This window comes from Lineus longissimus, chromosome 8, assembly GCF_910592395.1.
Source record: "Lineus longissimus chromosome 8, tnLinLong1.2, whole genome shotgun sequence".
Taxonomy (NCBI): domain Eukaryota; kingdom Metazoa; phylum Nemertea; class Pilidiophora; order Heteronemertea; family Lineidae; genus Lineus; species Lineus longissimus.
In genome coordinates this window covers 14,142,787-14,162,768 of record NC_088315.1, presented here as the reverse complement: position 1 = coordinate 14,162,768, position 19,982 = coordinate 14,142,787, and the positions used below count along the sequence as shown (strand labels likewise).

At 41.1% G+C, this 19,982-nt stretch overlaps 1 protein-coding gene across 1 annotated transcript in view; it reads right to left on the bottom strand.

Annotated features, from left to right (window-relative positions):
- The window catches only part of LOC135492739 (uncharacterized), a 31,700-nt gene that overhangs the window by 9,406 nt on the left and 2,312 nt on the right, over window positions 1-19,982 (bottom strand). The window contains exon 2 of the mRNA XM_064779357.1: window positions 228-365. Within this exon, the coding sequence (XP_064635427.1) occupies window positions 228-365 (138 nt within the window). The remainder of the gene's footprint in view (window positions 1-227; window positions 366-19,982) is intronic.

The following is a 19,982-nucleotide window of genomic DNA, read 5'->3' as shown; positions in this document are numbered from 1 at the left end:
GTGTTAGTGTTAGTATTAACTCTGAGTTAACTCATTTTGACTTATGAGCGAAAATATCACACTCGTGGTTGTCATGTGATATTTCCACTCAAAACACAGCCTCGTGTGGTTTTCTTATTGTACTGAAAGTATTTCCAACTATCTAAGGCAAAAAGATAGAAAACTGATTTGAAAATTTAAAAGCGGGTAAAGCTCAATCATGATTGAGTCGACCAGGAATACTGTACCTGAATGGTATCTTGAATATAGCGGCAAAGGTTTGGAAAACACGTTCATACGCTGCCTCAGTAGCGGCGATACCATTTTTTAGCCAAAATACCAAAATCTTTCCAAAATCATCCAGAAACTGCATGATACGTGAAATGCTAAAAGAAAAGAAAAAAGTAGAGTCAATGTAATGTTGACTTGAAGAATACATACGTATAATTCATATCGACTATAGCATATCTATAGCCCACAAACTCAGATAGTCATGTTTGACAGTGCCAAAATTATTACCCTACAGACACCAGAATGATCAGTCTGACAAAGAAGCATGTCTGATACCATCTGGGACATTATTTGATTTATGTATTGACCGCATCACTTCACTGTGGAATGGAATGGTATCTGTGGCAAAATATATTTTAAGATTAGAGTTGATGTGACTGACAAATACATACATACACTTCTTTTGCAGGCCAAGAAATGCATTGGGTACGGGGGAGGGGGGGGATACACACTAGGAATAAAATTCTAATGCATCAACCATTTCAGACATTTGGCGACATCTAGCATGTCTAGCAGCTCATAATTTTTCCCAGACACTCCGATGAAAGTAATACCCGGAGGACAAATAGCCAAATAATAATCAGACTTCAAACCATGAAATATTCGTTGTGGGTTGACCGTGTTAATTTCTGGGCTTGGGGTGATTTTGGTCCATTCCGCTAGGGGGCGCAGTCACTTGTGTGCCTTTTCAGAGCTCATGAGAGGTCTGCCTGCTCAGTTTTAATATCAGAAAAACAACTGAAGTGAAACGGCCATGGTGAAACCAATCAAGTATCACAAGATCCAGTGCATCATTTGGACATATTTTTCTCCCTCTGTCATTCTGTTAGTTGGTATGGCTGGCTCTGTTGGACACGTGACGCTCATACCGCATGACTTAACGTCGTGGCATGTCATAACGTCTATAGATAGCAGTTGAAGTGGGTTAGTTCAATACCTGCAATTGACAATTGGCAATGGCAATGTGCCGAAAGTATATCAAATATGGAAGTTGGATAAACTGCAGGCCAGATTCGAGACATGCTTCAGGGGACTTCAGGTAATTTCTCTATTGAAGATAGATTGATGGACTCTACCACGCCTACCCTACAACAATGAGATAGTAGTGATGTGGAACACCAAACATCTCCTCTGGGACCAGAAAATATGGAGCGGCTCCTGTGGTTGTAGTAAATCAAGCCTGTTTTATAGCATTTGTTATACTTTTCGCAGATTGCCATTGCCAATTGCCAGGTATTGAACTAACCCCTTCACACAGCAATTTTTATAGAATGTCACACAATAGTCAAATTTATCGCCCGGTCACGTGGTACTGAATACTGCGCTCTGATTGGTTCACAAACTAATAAGATATGATAATATAAGTTAAAAGTGGCAGTGCATGGTGGTAAGCACGGTCATTATCCTCATGGCTAGGTAAATCCCATGCCCAAGTAGTTCCTACTGGCACCTCTTATCTACATGGTAAGGTAAGGTACCAGGGATACAACGGTATTTACCACTTAACCTTACGATGTAACTTAGTTGATCTATCAATCTGATTGTCCCAATAGACCTATCAAATTTGTACCCTTACCACAGGCACTTGGAAATAAGAGCTCAATAGCCCCCCAATCGACTGACTAGCACCCCCCTCCCCCTCCCCACTGACAACACACATAAAGTCTTTTACCGATACACATGTAGTGGGGGAGAGGGGGGGGGGGGGTGTTTGTCTGTCAATTGGGGGGCTATGGAGCTCTTATTTCCACGTGCCTGTGTTGGATGTTAAATAAATGTACATGACGTCGCTTGGGGGAAGCCTGGACGCTGTTTGAAATATCGAGAGGCGGAGTATGTTTAAAACCACTGTTTATGACAGGATGTGGCTAAAGGTATGGGTTTGCCTTTGAGAAAAATACGTGCCTACCTGGAGAGAGAATGACGACACAAAAGAAACATACAAAGATTAGTTCATTTTGAGGCACCCTCAGAAATCAAGAGTCTGTCGTATCCTCCTCCCCTTGCACACGTTACATGTAAAGCTTGGTCATTAGTGCTGAGTGTTGGTCTGAGTTTCAGGATGATTTTGAGGGCTGTAAGGCCCGCATTTATTATTTTCGTCCAATTGTACCCCTCCAACACTGTAATGGGAGGGCCTTGTTTCTATTAACCAATACCAAGACTCACTGTGAAATAGCCCCGACAGGGTGCGTATTTTTGTTGGCCGCAAAACTTTCAAAGGTTTTTCAAAAGCTCAAAAACCTTTATTTTGAAGAGCATAAGAGTGTAAGGGCTCGGAAGGAAGCTAAAACTACGCAATATATAACTTGACTTCTGCCAGCAAAATAGGTTTTGTAGGACACCTCATGCACTGCAACTCCTTCGTCGAAACTTGTTTCCTCTAAATGATATATCTATATATGCACATGGGCGAATATTATTCAAGGCCGAACAGGGTTAATTCAAATCTGCCAGTGCTACAAAAAAAACACAATGATATTAACACCAATGTTACATATAATGAACGTGTTATGATCCTTTGTGAGAAAACTGACGTTAGAAACAATTGGGAGTCCAGGATATAATAAGAAGCTGCATCACAATACAGGTATATCAATAGGTATTGTCAGATGCGCAAACACCTCAGGGTGTACTGATCACTGCGCATGCCTCCATTTAGACTTGGCGTGTCGTAACACTAACAGCAACATCATTAGTGAGGTTTCACTATGCTGTATCGAGAAGAACCAATTCACCGAGAAAGGTACTTGTTCTCGTTTCCGTTATCGGATAAATAAGAACGGGTTTTGCCAACTGACCGAGATCCAGCAGTGGCTGTTTTTTTCAGCATTTCGACCGACTTTTTTAGTGGTGTATACATACGGCCTATCACGCTGTCTCAACAGACTTGTCAAAAGACTTTATAAATACCGTATCTAGTCAATCAAATGTGAAGAAAAAAGGTCATTTAATGCTGTTATTTGCCATTTGTTTGCGACTGAGCCAGCAGGTTCCAAGGGCTGATTCATGGTATCCGCTTTCGAGAACGGGAACTGTTGACGTCACACACAAAAACATGCCATTCTCAGTGATGTTCTCAGAAAGGCATAGGGAAGCCTCACTATATAGGGACGTCGTTGAGGGTTGAGACAGGGATTTCTGGTGTGATTTCTGCCTGGTCCTGCTGCCCTCCCGTTTAGCAGCAATGGAATTCATCCTATCTTCAAGTTGCACAATGATTTTTTGAACTAAATTCCTCAAACGTTCAGTGCCGCCCCATTCTTTTGAGCGCCCCGCCATTTGCCAGGTTTGCCAGGTTTTGCATTTTGCTTCATTACCACACCACGAGTGTAGGCCCTGAGCCTAGAGCATACCTAGTGCATAATGAACACACTAAAATAAAAGTATCCCATAATGCTTTACAGAACAGAAGCGTATTCACCCTCGCCAGTCATTTGAAATACATGGAATAATGTATAGACTGCTCCGAATATACTCGTACCTTGGCAATGGTGACGAAAACTCGTACCTTGGCAATGGAGCAGGAACCAGCTTTCGAGTATATTCGTAGCTCGGCAGCGAACGCCTTAACACGCTTATCAACGGTGATGGAGCAGATACATAGTCAAAGCTACGTGTGACCAAAATATTCCCTTGTGTAGCGTCAACTATATCTGCCGCTGTTGATATCACGAAGTATGGAGTAATCTATACTTGATATCACGAAGAAAAATCAACTTGGCTGTTGTATCAACAGCTGCTACGTTCAAAACTATCTTTCCTCTAGTTTCAATATTGTCAGCACTCAGGAATGCATCTGCCACGAAATGTATGTTACGTTTCTGCCTGCTGAAATATCTTAAAACTTAAGCTTTGAAATGGTTTATCGTTACTTTTTTAAGAAACTCATGTATGGTCTGTATTAACAAAGCTTTTAAATGGTTCATTGTAACTCCTTCAAAACCCCTCATGTATGCAGTCTGCTTTAATAAAAAGGAGGACTATAGGAAGGCGCAGGGGGTTGAATTAGCCATTATCGCCATCGGGTGACTAATCTGCGCAAAAAGGGCACTGCATGAATCAAGTTTCATTCAGCACTACATAAATATTCGTCATACAAGCCTGAATAGTTTTGGTGGTAAAATGAGTTGGACGAGACCCCTATTGGTGACTTCGTGTATTTTTATCTTGCCTACCCAGCTGCTGCTCAAAGAGTCCTTTTAATAAAGCCTTGTGGTTCACTGTAACACTTCCAAGAAGCTTGTGTGCAGTCTGCTTCAAGAAAGCCTTAAATGGTTCATTTGTAACTCTTAAGAAATTTGTCGCTCACCAGATAATTATTTTAAAAACAAGCCTTAAAATGGTTTATTGTAACACTTTCAAGAAGTTTGTGGATGGTAATGCTTTGATGAGATCAGATCTTGGTAATGTCTTTGTGGTGTCGTACCTAAGATGTGCCGTGCTCTGCCTCCGGGTGAGTGGCTGCATGACCATGGTTCTCTGGGCGGATGGCCAAGCGTATGCTTGTCAGATCAGTCACAAGAAGGGAACATGTCTGGAGAAGGAAGAGGTCTTCACGAAACGCGGATCACGCTTATATCGGAGAAAGGTAATGTGTTGTATCAGGAGATGGTTCCCTAGTCCATTCAATCAGAATACCTACAAAAGCCGTTGATTCAATCTAGGTTTCACATGTATTTCGCCTGCCGGGAAAATGACGCAGGCCTGATTCAAACCTTATAACAAGTTTGTGACAGCCGATTTAGTGAACCAATGGACTTCATCCAGTATACATGACGTGTTGCCCGAACAGCCAGCTGTTAGTCGGAGTCAGTAAATAGTCGGGTCTTTTTCACCAAACTTTCAGAAATTTGATTTGTCCAATCTGAATCATTCTTCCAGCGGTTTTCCTCCGTGAGTGTTGACTGTAAGCTGAGCAATGCCAACACATTGAGGGTCAAGATGAATCAGAAAGTGTCAAGAAATCAAATTACGCAAAATATCATGATTTACCGCTATACTTTAATATCAATCCAAACAATTCATCAAATCGTCGATGTTTTTGTCTGCATCCCATGTATCCTTGGATTACACAACCTCCCAATTATGGCAATATCAATGTTTTTCAAAGATGATTGTCAGGTGGTTTACTCTCAGTTGTAACCAGTGTTTCATATAAGAAATTTGCTCAATCAGTTAAGCTCCCAACCTTGATGAGGAGTGCACTCCTACTCCTCAAGCAGCTTGAGGAATGCAATTGCTGGTATTTTCCTCAAATAATCATCAGAGCTACTCCTTCGTAAAATACCTTGGACATTTACATTGGAACAAGTAGCAATAGGGATAAAGTAGGCCCATCTGTATCCATGATAATCTGTAATCACTCGAAATTGAAGAACTTTTTTTTTTGGGGGGGGGTTCAATCCAGACCTGATCACCACTGGCTAGTGACTCACCAGTGAGATCTAAAATGCTAACGTAGCGGTAATTGGCAATGCGCAAGACTGCTGCATTCATTAATATTCATTTAAAATGACGCTTTGTTGATGACGCTTCATATACATAACATGGAATTAAGCCAATCAGCGACATTGTAAACAGTCCAGAAGGCGGGAATCCAAGTATAGATTACTAGGATCACCGAGGAGCGCACCTGTTGACATTGTGAACATCGTGAGGGGCCCAATTTCTCGTAAATCGTGAGGAGTGCGGTCAATCACGCGCCTCACAACAAGTCGAGGAGCGCTGAGGGGCGCGAGTGCAGTGTGCTCCTGCTTTCGTGAATCACTGTTGTAATGTCAGCGTCATATAGATCACAAGGACCAACTTACTTGAAGTAACTCAACACAATGGGTGATATGAATAAAGACTAGCAAATGCTTTTCTCAAAAACTCCATGTGAATTTACACATGGCCTTTCTGTTGAAAATTGAAGTAAAAGAATTTGCTAGTCTTTATTCGTATAACACAATACACATACGCAGAGCAATGGTGGTGAAGTGGCTCCGGTCTCTGACTAGTGGTCATTAGGTCCATGCATGGTTTGATCCCCGCTGTCGATGTGTGACTCTAGGTAGGTCTCTTTGCCTATGCCTTACTCCACCCAGGTCTTTAAATGGGTACCAGACGGAAATGCTAAGGTTGTAGAGCTATTTGAGCAGCTCATAATGAGTTCTATTGAAAGGTTTCAGCTTATTCTGGGGTAAAGGGCTTGGAGGATGTTGTATCATAAAGCACTATTGCATTATTAATTTTTTTCATATTTTGTTACGAATGACCTGAAGGCATACATAACTTGATGTCAACGCATGACACCCTCTCCCAACTAACCGTATTCCTTCACCAGGAGGCCACAATAGCCAGATATAGGTTCAGCAGTAAACTAACTATCATACCCCCAATAATGTTGAAAAAGAGAGACTGTTCAATGTTTGTTCCGGATTACCCAGGATTCATTGAAACCATTTACTTCATCGGTCAATACATACACATAGCTCTGCATACGCTTCAACTGCACAACCGTACATTCAATTTCAACTTCGAAAGTAAACTCTTCTACCGGAAAAATGGGATGCGATTAACAGTTATACACCGTACAATAATTGTGTTAGTGGTCCCAGGAAGGGTGTTGAAGTTTGTAGTTTATGATGTCAAGAGAGGGAGGCTTGTTGGGCGCATTTCTCTCCCTGAAAAAGACCAATGTCATCGAAGTGAATTGCTCGGTGTGCAATTACAGCTACTTTCAAAGGCCTTTTTCTCATGTCAGTGTTCTAGTTTCATCATATACGATTACAGTATTGTGATAAGTGAGAAAGAGATTGTGTACAGTCTTACAAATGGTACAAAAGTAAACATACCACATTGTTTTGGAAGTTTCGGGTATGCTCTTCTTTTGCACAACACTGACTTCCTGTACTTTGACAACGAAAAAGGGAAATATCACAATGTGCTTCTGTATGACGGTGCGTCTAACTACAGCCGGACATTTCACACCCTGGCCTACTTAAGGCACCAGGAATCTCCAGTTTGGCGCTATAACTTAGGAATCTGCCTCCTTGGGGCCAAAACAACAATATCATACGCGTTTGAGATGGAATGCAACCCAAACATATCAAAAACTCAAAATTATATTTTCGGGAAACGACTCCGAGGCTTGCGTGTAGCTCTACCGCTGGTGCTCACACATCTCAAGAGTGACTTTATCCTTGATACGACTGGAGAACTTTATCACTTGGTGTTTTCACATCCAACCAATCCAAAACGGGGTGGCTATGTCAAACAAATGACGCATCTGTACGCTTACAGAAGGATGTTGTAGGCCAGTTTTGGCAAGGAGAAAAATGCAGGGCATCCACTCTTTGTCTCGCGAGATCCCAACAAACGAGGGTAGAAATGTTATGTTATTTGCTGGCTCTGTCAGCTGAATTAGGGCACTTTCAAGCTGTAGTTAGCTGTGCGCTGTGCTTATAGGCTCGTCCTATAACCGTATTTGGTGATGTACGTCAGTTGCTTTTCCACAGACCTATACTGACTCCGGACATTGGAACATTGGTTGCAAAAGCATTCAGCAAGTAGACGGCCTCTCAATCTATACAGCACTGTTGTTCCACGAAGTTCAGGTCAGAAGGATGGCTGTTACTTGCTACACTGCTGCTTTATCATTCTGACGGCTGTCCACGTCCCTGACCTAGTTGGAGAGAGTATTTCTGTATCGATACGATGGCCTGGCTGGGATTTAATGCAATCTCGTTCAAATATCCTTAACAACGAAATGACTTCCACATTACTTCTTTATTCCCCTAAAGGAAGGCAATATACTAAGATACCATTTCCACAAGAGGTTACCCTTCATTCCTCCCGTGGCATTGAAGGAAGATGGTGATTTCTTTTCTGATGCAGAGTCTGATCTCATCGTCGTGTTTATATCAGGTGGAGACTTTAACCCCCTGGATACCGTGCTTGGTTATCGTCTCAATGGGAACAAAAGTGTGTATACAATTGCATACAACACAACCCGCCTAAAAAATTGTATCATACTTCCAATCGTCCTCATGAATATGTCTTTAGTGTCTGTATGCGATGCGGACAAACTGAATAAAAAGACAAATCATTTCGCAATGTATGATATAAGAACTGGGCATCATTCTCGGAAGGTTTATCTTCCAAGGAATGACCCCTGTGCAATGAACAGAATGAACCACCATTACTTTCACCAGGGGAAAGCCATAATTGACTGCCATACAAAACTACAAGTGATACTCATCTATGACGTCGAATGGATTCCAGAAAACGGGACGCAATATTTCATTCTTTCCAACCCGATAACTGTAGATTCTCGCTCGAGTGCGCCGCATTTTTTCACTTTGAAATATGATCTTGTTGTTATTATGGATAGCTTAACGATTATTCTGTTCACGCTGCGCGGTAGTTACCAGAAATCGCACTGGAATCACGTTAACATTCGTCCGAAAGACGCATCGAGCAGATCTCAGTGTCTCCCTAGGTGGAACAAACGGGACCAAATCGTCATCAACATATGTCTTCCTAGAGTCGCATTATCAGCAGTCCGTATAAGCTGCCTACCCAAAAATGGTATCATCCAAGGCCATAATTCCTACGCCGAGAAAATAAATGTCATACTTGGGTTCAGCATACGGGTAACTGGCGGCTATACCAGCCGCATGTGGGCATATTCATTCCGCTACGCTTATGGTGACGGGACCCTTCAACATATTTTGCGCTTCCCAGGCGAAAACAACGAAATCATTGCGACTTTAAGATATGTAAACTTATACAAGGCCAGAGAAAAGTACCGATATCACTTGATAGATAGAGGGGTGTACGAATAAAATAATTCCGCTGTTGATGTAGTCCTACCCAGTTTTGGTCCTACCCCATTAATGATGGATTATAGCATAAAGGAATAAACATAAAGGTATAACTACAAATTACGTAATTGGGGCATTTTCTTCCAAAAATTGTGAAGTATCAGATCTTCGTTTTTTTTGGATTTCCTTTAACGAAAAGCCTTAGTTTCAATTCAATCTGTCACATGAGAAACCCTTCAAAGTTAGAGGTGATCAGAAAAAACGAGGCAAACCAGCCCAGTCAGGCAACTAGAGAACGAATGGTTTAAGGAATTGAACCCGAGGCGGAGGACCTTGGTTGAGTTACCAAGACACTCGAGGGTGGAGCTAAAATACAGTCCAAACCCGAGCCGACAGGCGAGGGTTTGGACGAAATTTTAGCTCCACCCGAGAGTGTCTTGGTAACTCAACCAAGGTCCGAAGCCGAGGGTTCAATTTCTATTCTAAAATACCTCAAACTTAAAAAGATAGGCCACGAAATAACTTGAATATGTGCGAATTTGGCAAATTCCATCCATCGCCTGCCCGGAGCGCCGGTAGCGCCGTTGTTTACATTATGTTACGGCAGCCCGTATAGGAAGTCCGGATCGGCTCGCTCAAGTGACGCTAAAATCCGCGCAAATGGGCTATTTGGAGCGTTTTTCTCAGCAAATATGTGTAGTGCTCATTAAAAAACTTAGGGTGGTTGATGCTTCCTTGACTGATTTGTGTTTGAAGCAGTGTTTTGAGAGCCTCAAACTTCTGAAGTGAGCTGTGTGCATGGTTCCACATTTTAGTGCAACCCGAGGGAACTTTGGTAGAGCATCTTGGTTGCATGTCCAAAACACTCCACTCTCAGAACGAGGCTTATGCATTTTCCATTTAAAAGTTGACTTTACGGTACCAAGGTATTTTAGAATTCAACATCAAAGTAACAGCCGGTTCCAAAAGACGCACGTTGGGACAGAGCTCTCTTGGGTCACGCGGTACACCCCAGCCAATTCCACACAACTGGAACTTGAAGAATTCTTCGATCAGCTGAACATGGCAATAGCAAACGCACCATTTTAAAGCAAATGCCAGCTTCAAATTCATGTTGATTTCTGCACAATTATTTAGATAGTGTCAAAGACGACTTTATTTGAAAGACTCTGGTCTTGTTGACCAATATGTCATGTTAGTTCTAGCCGCATTGACAATGTGGTGACACAGATTCATTCAGTCAATCAATGTCATTGAAATATTAGAGTGACTCAAGCACTCTCTTGATTACATTACAGCGGCCGCCTCAGCGCCACCACACAGGGCCTAATGGTATCAGGTTTTTGGAAAATAATTTCAAACCGCGCCTTTATGGTTATACTGTGATGGCTGTATACTGCAGACACCAAAGACATTTCTTTCTACTCGCTGGAAAATCGATGGTTGCGATATCTTAACAGACTTTGATAACCTATCTAAGACTCGATTGGAGGGCTGGATTAAAATGATCAGGGGTTGAAAAATCGACTAGTCCGAAGCCTGGGACGAGCCACTTTTTAACTTGAGCTAGCAGGAAGTGCATAAAATCTTTCAGGAACTAGCACGACGGACTAGTGCCTTACCTCGGCAGCCTGACCACTTCTAAATGTAGGTTATAATCTACAATACACCATTCCATTCACCCCAAGATAATCGTTCAAATCCCGGCAAAGATCCCCGCCAACTCTCACCACTCGGCAAACCCAACCATGCAATCTGTTGATTGTATACATGATCGGCTCTGATTGGATGTACATGTATGGGTGGTGCTTATTTTCGATGCTAGCACTCCCGCCAAAGGCACTATGATAGATCGTGTGTGTACATGGGGAATGTTTCACTGTTGGAATGCCGCCTGACTGATTCGAATTTAAGTAAATTAACGGTCTTTGGGAATCTCATATTTTATTGTCCCACAGGAGCTGTTCCACATCACTACTATCTCATTACTGTAGTGTAGACATGGTAGAGTCCATCAATCTATCCAACAGAATTTCCCTGAAGGATGTCTCAAATCTGGCCTGCAGCTTATCCAACTTCCATTTGATACATTGCCAATTGCCAATTGCCACTTGCCAGGAATTGAACTTACCCATTGATGTTGTCGGTATGATGTTCGTACAGGCCGTGTAAAGGTACATGTCTCACTGTGCCATTTGCCAAGATTGATCAATGAAACGGCCAGGGGCCATTGTGTTCACCGTATAGATATTTGGTGCTTTGGAATCCTGGTTTTAAGAAACAGTGTACATTTAGAGTAAGTAGGTCAAACCAAAGTCGGTATGACATGTGATGTATCGTTGCTTGGAGTAAGTACCATAAGAATATCATCAAAAACAAGTCACTAATAAACGAGATATTGCACTTTTTACCTATTTTAGTTTCGGTCTCCTGGTGGCCAAGTTGAGAACCAGATCAGATCGAAATTCGGTGTCCAAGGTTACATGACGTAGGGAGTCATGTGTACCAAATTTCAAGTTCATAGCTTAAATAGTAGTTAAGAAACGTGCCATAGTTTACGCCAATTGACGCCATTTGACCTTTGTGACCTTGGAAAGCAGGTCAAATCAAAAACTTATATGATATGTGATGTATCCTTGCTAGGAGTAGGAGAACCTATCATAAAAATGTTATTGAAAATGAATTACTAATAAGCGAGATATGGCACTATTCAAATTTTTGGTTTTGGCCCCCGTGTGGCCAAGTTAAGAATCAGACCGGACCGAAATCAGTGTCAAAGGTCATCTGACCTAGGGGGCCATGTGTACCAAGTTTAAAATTCAAAGCTTTAGTGGTTAAGAAACGTGCCATAGTTACACACAAACGGCCAATTCACACCATTTGACCTCTGTGACCTTGAAAATTAGGTCAAATCAAAAACCCGTATGATATATAATGTATCCTTGCTCTGAGTACCTACCATAAAAATAGAATTGAAAACAAGTCACTATTAAGCGAGATACTGCACTTTTTACCTTTTTTAGTTTTGGCCACCTGGTGGCCAAGTCGAGAATCTGATCAGACCGAAATTCGGTGGCAGAGGTTATATGATGTAGGGAGTCATGTGTACCAAATTTCAAGTTCATAGCTTCATTGATTAAGAAATGTCATTTGACCACTCTGACCTTGAAAAGTAGGTCAAATCAAAAACACGTAAGATATGCGATATATCCTTGCTAGGAGTACCTACCATAAAAATTTCATCAAAAACAAATCACTAATAAGTGAGATATCACACTATTTATGTTTTCAGTTTTGGCCCCCTGGTGGCCAAGTCAAGAATCAGACCAAAATTCAGTGTCAAAGGTCATCTGAGCAAAGGGGTCATGCGTACAAAGTTTTGAGTCCATAGCCCTAGGGGTTAAGAACGTGCCACTGTTTTTGAAATAGGATACGACTGGCGGCAACGGACGACTACGACGATGACAACGACGGACGCCGGACACTGCAGTGTTGTTAAGACTCACCGTACCGGTGAGCCAACAAGAGGCCCAAGGGCCTGGTGCTCAGTTGAAATACATGGATACAATGGAAAGTAGGCAGGTAGGTAGGTCTCTTTCAACCTTGATTTTGTTAACAATGTTATGCCTATCACGCGATACCAAACTGAAAGCAAAAAGACTATTGGAGTTGGACAAGTAATGATAAAACATGCCACTTATCAGTGAAATTTAAGAGCTTGAGCCATATGACCTTGTTGAAAAGTAGGTCAGATTGAAAACCTCAGTGATACTGATATGTAATGGAGACTAACACCAACCATAAAAATTTAGACACTCCAGCTATTGCCAAATGCTTTTAAAATTGCAATGAAACGGCCAGGGCCATTGTGCTCAGCTGTCACATGGAAGGGAGATCCGATGCATGTGGCTACATTCACACCACATACATATGATCAACATCAGAGCTCCACATTTGACAAAAATAGACTTACATGATTTTTTAACTTTGCCCCTTGGTGGCCACATTTGTAATCGAATCCGGACTGTATTTGGGTGTTTGGGCATAGTAAGAAAACGTGCCGTGTTTGTTGAAATTATCAAAGTTGACCTAAGCTGTGACCTTGAAAGTATGTCAAAATAAAAAATCCAGGTATTCTGTCATGTATCCTTTAGATGTACCTATGATAAATATTTGGAAATGATCCAGCCTTAAGTTTAGGAGAGATAGCAATTTTGTGTTTCGGGCTTGGGCCCCCTGGTGGCCAATTGATGAATCAAATCACATCGAAATTTAGTCTCTGAGGTCATTGGCCTAACGGCGATGCCGATAGCGAGCTTTGATTGACCTCTGTGACCTTGAAAACTAGGTAAAATGAAAAACCTGGGTTCATTTCAAGTACCATTATATGGAAAAAAGAAAATTCATGATTCTAGCTAGCACCATTCATAAATTTTTTTTTCAAAGAGTGCCACCTATATGGCAGACAAGCAGTCAATTGCACTAACTCTCATTTTGAAAGAAGGTCTTGCCTCAGGGCACCCACACACCAACATTCTAGGTGAAGTGGTTAAGAAACGTGCCACTCTTTACTCCAAAGTTAATGACGGACGACGGACACCTCGGTGTCGTATAAGCTCCCCTGATAGGTGAGCAAAAAACGATTTGCAAGATGGCCGCCTACGAAATTACTAATCTATTTTATCAAAATCTACATACATGCAGACCTCTTCAACTTTGTTTCAGGTCTCTATCTACTGGAATAAAGCGACAAAAAATGTCTAATTTTGTAATTTTAAAATTTACGCCTTTAGCCCCCTAGTGAGCAGAATTCGAATCAAGTCATGCTAAATCTTCTGTCAGCAGCAATTCTGGGCCTGTCCTTTACAACGGCCAGATTTGAAAATTTGTGCCTACATGCAGGCCTTATGGTTACAAAATGCCCCAAGTGTCCAAGGACAGATGGACGGATGGATCATCTGGATGAAGGATGGACACAACTCGAATAGCTATTGGACAAATTTGTAGACTAGTTCAGCTGACTTTCCTCAGCTGAGCTAAAAATCAGGACTGTGTTGTTCAAAACAACGTCAGCATTAATGGAGACGTAAAGTCTTTTAACATGAAAATTTCAGTGGGTTTAACTGAAAGAGATAACGTCCTTGAGGATACCTGACGGAACCGTTAGGGGTAAGACGACTTTTGTGCTTTTGAACAACCGGACCCATTTACCTGCCTTTTATGTACATTATTAGTCATTGTAAAATATAAGCAAGGGATTTACACGGACATGTATGACCAGTCGCTGACGCCCGCCATTTTTGAAGAGACTATCCTGATAATAATACATAGCGAGGCTTGCCAGATTGCCAAAAAAAGTTAATGTTATGTTTCTGGTTTCATGGTCAACTGAAAATGGATGTAGTCATGCGGGTTTTGTTTTTTGTCTGTGATAATTTTTATTAATTTTTAAAGCTAATTTGGCGATATCCAATCAACTAAAACAGAGGTAAAAACAGCACAGATTCACAAAGAATGAAAATTGGCTGCCGTGACATAATGAAATGGTCCAGGGACCATGTGCTTCTCGGCTCAATGGCACCAAAGAAAATTACCGGTACCATCTAAGTATAGCATTTTGGTTATAAAGTTGACTGAATTTCAGGGTTACTAAAGAGTGCACATGAGGGGTTCAGGCGCAAAACCCCGTAAACGCCATTCCTATGAAAAATGAGATAGCTGTACCAATGTACAGCTTTTGGCATGTAGATGACGTTAGTCAAATCATATTGTTGCAAAATCCCGTAAGTCCCATTGTAAATGCCTACCTTAAACCCAGTTTGTTTGCAAAACCCAGTAAACGCCACCACCATATTGGTGCAGAAACACGTAGGTCCCTGTAAGCCAATCACTAATGAACTGCATGTCACATGACGCACAAAATGGCGGCGCCCACGTTCGCAAGGCTTTCGCTGTAGAATAGCGTTTTTTTTGTCAATTTCTGCTGAATTTACGCAAAATTAAGATGAATAAATTGGATTTTAAAAGTTTGGCTTTATGGGAGGCATTTAATTAAATTGTGGTACCCAGTACTGATTTCATTCACTTATCACAGCAGGATGGCTTGGCCTCCCAAGTGACGACAGTCGGTAGTTTCTGGTCTACAGACTCCTGGCAAAAAACACTAACATTCAAAACTATTCACAGACTGGAATTTGCTCTTTTATTAATCCAATTTGAGTACATTGCTAACTGTGTTGTGTTCTGTTACATTTTCATGCATATTTTTCCAGTGATAGGTTTTGCAAACACAGATTTTTTGGACTTACTGAATTTTGCAAAAATAACGCATTTGGACTTACAGAGTTTTGCCGCCAATATCAATCAAAATTGCTTGATAACTAGTTTTCATAATAAAGGTTAATTTTTGTAATTCTGGCCTTTTGTTTACCAACCAAAAAACTATTTGATTACAATGAGAGTAAACCAGTAACCAATGAACCTACTCCCAAACAAAAATTCTTGTTTTAAAACAATAGGGGTATTGTGGACTTACTGGGTTTTGCACCTGAACCCCTCACATGTCACATGGAATTGCTTGACATCTGTTCAACAGTTCAGGATGACTTTTTTCGATTTTCAAGATGGCGGCCAGGTGGCCATATTTGTCATGTGATTTGACTGAAAATTAGGGATATTGATAAGAGTACATAGATACATAATCACATGAAGTTTGGTTGCAATCTGATCGTTAGTTGCGGAGTAGAGGACTTTGTTTAATTTTCTAGATGGTCACCTGGTGGCCATATTGGTAGATTGATTATGACTGAAAGTCAGGGATGTTGTAGAGAGTACATAGTAGATACAATCACATGAAATTTGGTTGCAATTCGACTTTGTTTAATTTTCAAGATGGCCCCCTGGCAGCCATAATTTGAAGTCCGAGCAGGACACATTTTTGGGGTAGGATAGAGGGTCCCTAGATACATGTCCTCAAAAGTTTAGAACCTTCTGGCTCAAATATAGAAACGAAACGTGCCACCTATCGGTGATTTAGTTAACTTTGACCTTTGTGACCTTGAAAAGTAGGTCAAATCAACAACCCGGGTGATATGTCATTTAACCTTATTAGATACACCCACCATAAAAATGTCGTCACCCTAAGTACAACAATTAGCTTCAAAAAGGCAAAAAAACAATTTCCAAGATGGCCACCTGGAGGCCAGAAAGTAGGTCATATCACGAAAAAGAACAAGAGGCCCAAGGGCCTGGCGCTCAGCTGAGTAAGCAGATACAATTCATAGTTTAGCAGTTTTACTGATACTTTTAGATAGATTTGGCAAGGACTATATATAGTTACAATAACCATGGATGCTTCAATTTGTCAACTCAACAGTGAAAGATGTATTAGTGACATCACATGAAGTAATGCAGTGCGAGTGCGACATTTCCAATAGAGCCAGGATCTATGTCACAGTGACACACAGACAGGATTGGTTTTCCTTCTGGTATCAAAATTGATGTCCTCATACTAGTATGTCCTGAAAAGGTATTTGGACACTTACATGATTTGGGTCTGGTGCAATACCAACTTGAAATGGGGGGGGGGGGGTTAGTGGATTTAGCAAGGTGTTTGGGATGCCCTGTATGTGAAGAAGTAAGATGAAGAGGTGCTTAAGAAAATTAACTTTATTGTTAAAAGATTGACCTGACCTGCAGGTGATTGGAATTTAACAAAGGCTGATTGCAATCATGGAGTAAATTATATAAGAATCACTGATTTGGCAAAGATTATTACATTTACAAGACGTCAAGATGGAAAGTGATTGTACAGTGTTTGCTAAATCCGGACCTACTTTCCGTCAATGCTGAATACGTCGATGAGAGCTCTCGAACTATCATTCCATGCAAAAAATGGCAATGACAACACCACTAATAACTTCAAATTATTTTCCGGTTATGATAACACAACACGCATCTTCATGATCATGATCTTTCTCAAACTAACTGAATGACCTAATCGCCTTGGACGCACAACCACATATCAATCCGCCCCGACGATCGACACATCCATTCGATTCGATAACACTCGATACAGTTTGATAAATAAACAAAGTTTTCGTGCTTTTAGCTGTCAGCATCAATGGCTATAATAATAATATACTCCTGCAGAATAGTAGAACTAATAGAACTAATTTCCGAAGTTTCCAATAGTTTGAACACAACTCAGAACATCACCCATCAGCCAAGGAGGATACCGCGGTGACGTCACATCACGTGATCACGACCCATATTACTGATCGCTATGGCCAATCAGATTCAGTCTACTGACAGCACCAGCACTGAACACATCTCCACGTCTCACTGTCTGGTGCGCTCCTGTACACAAATACACCCAATAGACATGAAATATTGCAATACCTTGTATGGATTCTTCCTGTGTAAAATAAAATTTACAGAGCAGATTAACTTTCACGAATAAAAAAGACGTTTGGCGTGGCCAAAGTGTGGAAATAATGTCTCGGCTATAAAAATACACTAAGAAATACACTACATGCACTAGGCAATGCACTACGCGATACACCGTAGAGATGCAGTTGAGTTTGTTATTGTTTTGACTTAGAAGCCCGCCCATATCATAATATATTCATGTATTCATGAAGTATGAACTCATTTCTGTCCCTACAACTCTAAGAACAGTCAATTTCTCCTTAAATCATCACCGAAACCGCGATATCCGCAGAAAGATTTCGTTCTAGTGTCCGAAAATGCATGATTTTACAGGGGCGCTATTACTCGACAAATAGAGGGGATCTATGGGGATCTATGCGAGTTTTAGGTCCTACAGGTCTCGAACTTGTAAAATCTGTAAACATGCCTCCAAATCCCATTATGATAATGAAGAGATTGCCCCATGTCTGGGAGACTGTTTTGAAACCATCGCTAATTTTGCCCATCAGCTGGACTCAGATCTGCATAAATTACGATAAATAATGAGGTCGTCGCTTCAATTTCGCAAAGGAAGTTGACTCCATTCGAAGGTTGTTTTGACCAAATTCCGTTGAACTCATCGTTATGAGGGCATTTGAACACATTCTCGTTGATCTTTTCTATAAACGTGTGAAGATTCGTACCAAAATACATTTCCGTAAAGGCTTAAATAAGAAAATTTGTCACTTCCAAAATCATCGCTCCGGTAGAAATAAAAAGGTCACCGCCATTTTCTTGATGATAGTACTCCAGGTAACCTCGACCACGCAGTGGAGGGTCGAGCCGCCTCGTCAATTTACCCCAGACGAGCCGTTCATACAGTGGATGCACTGGCAATACCAGCAGTCCGGTATTCCCTGGTTCGAGGTTTTCATGTCAGTTCGCAGCGGGAAATTTAAAGCGGGGTCATCTGGGGTCAAACAACAGTTTTGCTCACTACCGCCAACTGGTGATATAAATCCACACTAATCTATTTTATATCAAAACTTCTGTATCATGAAGACCTTTTCAACTTTATTTCAAGCTTTTATCTGCTCGAATAGAGCGTCAAAAAATTGTTTTTTCATTTACGCCTTTTGCCCCCTGGGGAGCTGAATTTGAGTCGAATCGCCCAAATTTTTTTCTGTAAGCAACATTTTCTGCGGTGTTTATATACAAAACCATATTTGAAGTGCCTCGGCTGTACGGTTACAAAATGCCCAACATGGCTAGATGGATGGCAGGATGGAAGGACAAACACCAATCAATTAGCTATTTGACTAGCTCCGCTGACTTTGTCAGCTGAGCTAAAAATATGTCTGAGCATGTTGCCCAAAGCTACCATCACACAAAGTTTTAGCTCTCTAGCCTGAGCGGTGACGAAACATGCTCTGCTAACGGACGACGGCGGACGCCACTTAAGCTCCCCATCTATTCTAGGTGAGCTAAAAACAATGCACGCCTGAGGGAAATTCCAACGATGAGTCATGCAATAGGGTAGTTCAAATAAACACCACGTGGCACTCAGGTACAGGCTGCTGGCTACTGAATGGGAAAATAAAAAGATACTGACGCGTGGGGGTTGGTATTGAAGCGGGCAGAAACCAGAAACATGACATTAGTAATTACCTTTTTTGCCTAATCCAAACAGTATTTTTGCTATGGCCTTTTGGCATGGTTGGAATAGTCACTGTTTTGGAGAGTCAAATTTCACTCAAAACTGGACTTCTTAACCCTTTCGTAACTGCAGCTATGTGCCAGTCCTAGTGTAGAGCAAAATTAAGGGATTTTTGGAGCTTTTTTTCTCAAGTCTGGTGCTCCGTAAGCAGATGAGATAAAGACAAGTTAATCAGTTGCAACTAATAACCAATTAACTAAACTTTGATTTCTAATTAGGAAAATACATATGCAAATTTATGCAAATTAGGTCATGTGACATAATTAACATATTCTGTGACTCTATTTCAAGTGATTTATTCAAAGAAAACCTCCAACGGGGCAATTACCATTAGGTAAATGGTCAAAAACATATTGATTGCTATGGTAATTGTGCATATTTCAGAACAAAAAAAAATTTTAAAAGAGGAAAATTGGATTTTTGTAAACAAATTAGTATATAAGGCCGAAAAAAGTTTATGTTATGTTTCTGGTTTCATGGTCAACTGAAAATGGATGCGGTCATGCAGGGGTTTTTTTTCAGTGATAATTTTTATCACTTTTAGTAAGCTACTTTGGCGATATCCACAATACCATTCCATACGGTAGGAGAATTTTGGGTACCAAACGATATGGCAACAGAAATTAGCTGCCGTGACATTGTCGTATCAATACAATGAAATGCTCACGTGGCGTGTCCCTACTTACACCCATAGCGGCGTGTGGCCAAACAATGCTGAACAGTGTATACAATACAAATCAATGCACGCCTGTGGGAAATTCCAATGATGAGTATAT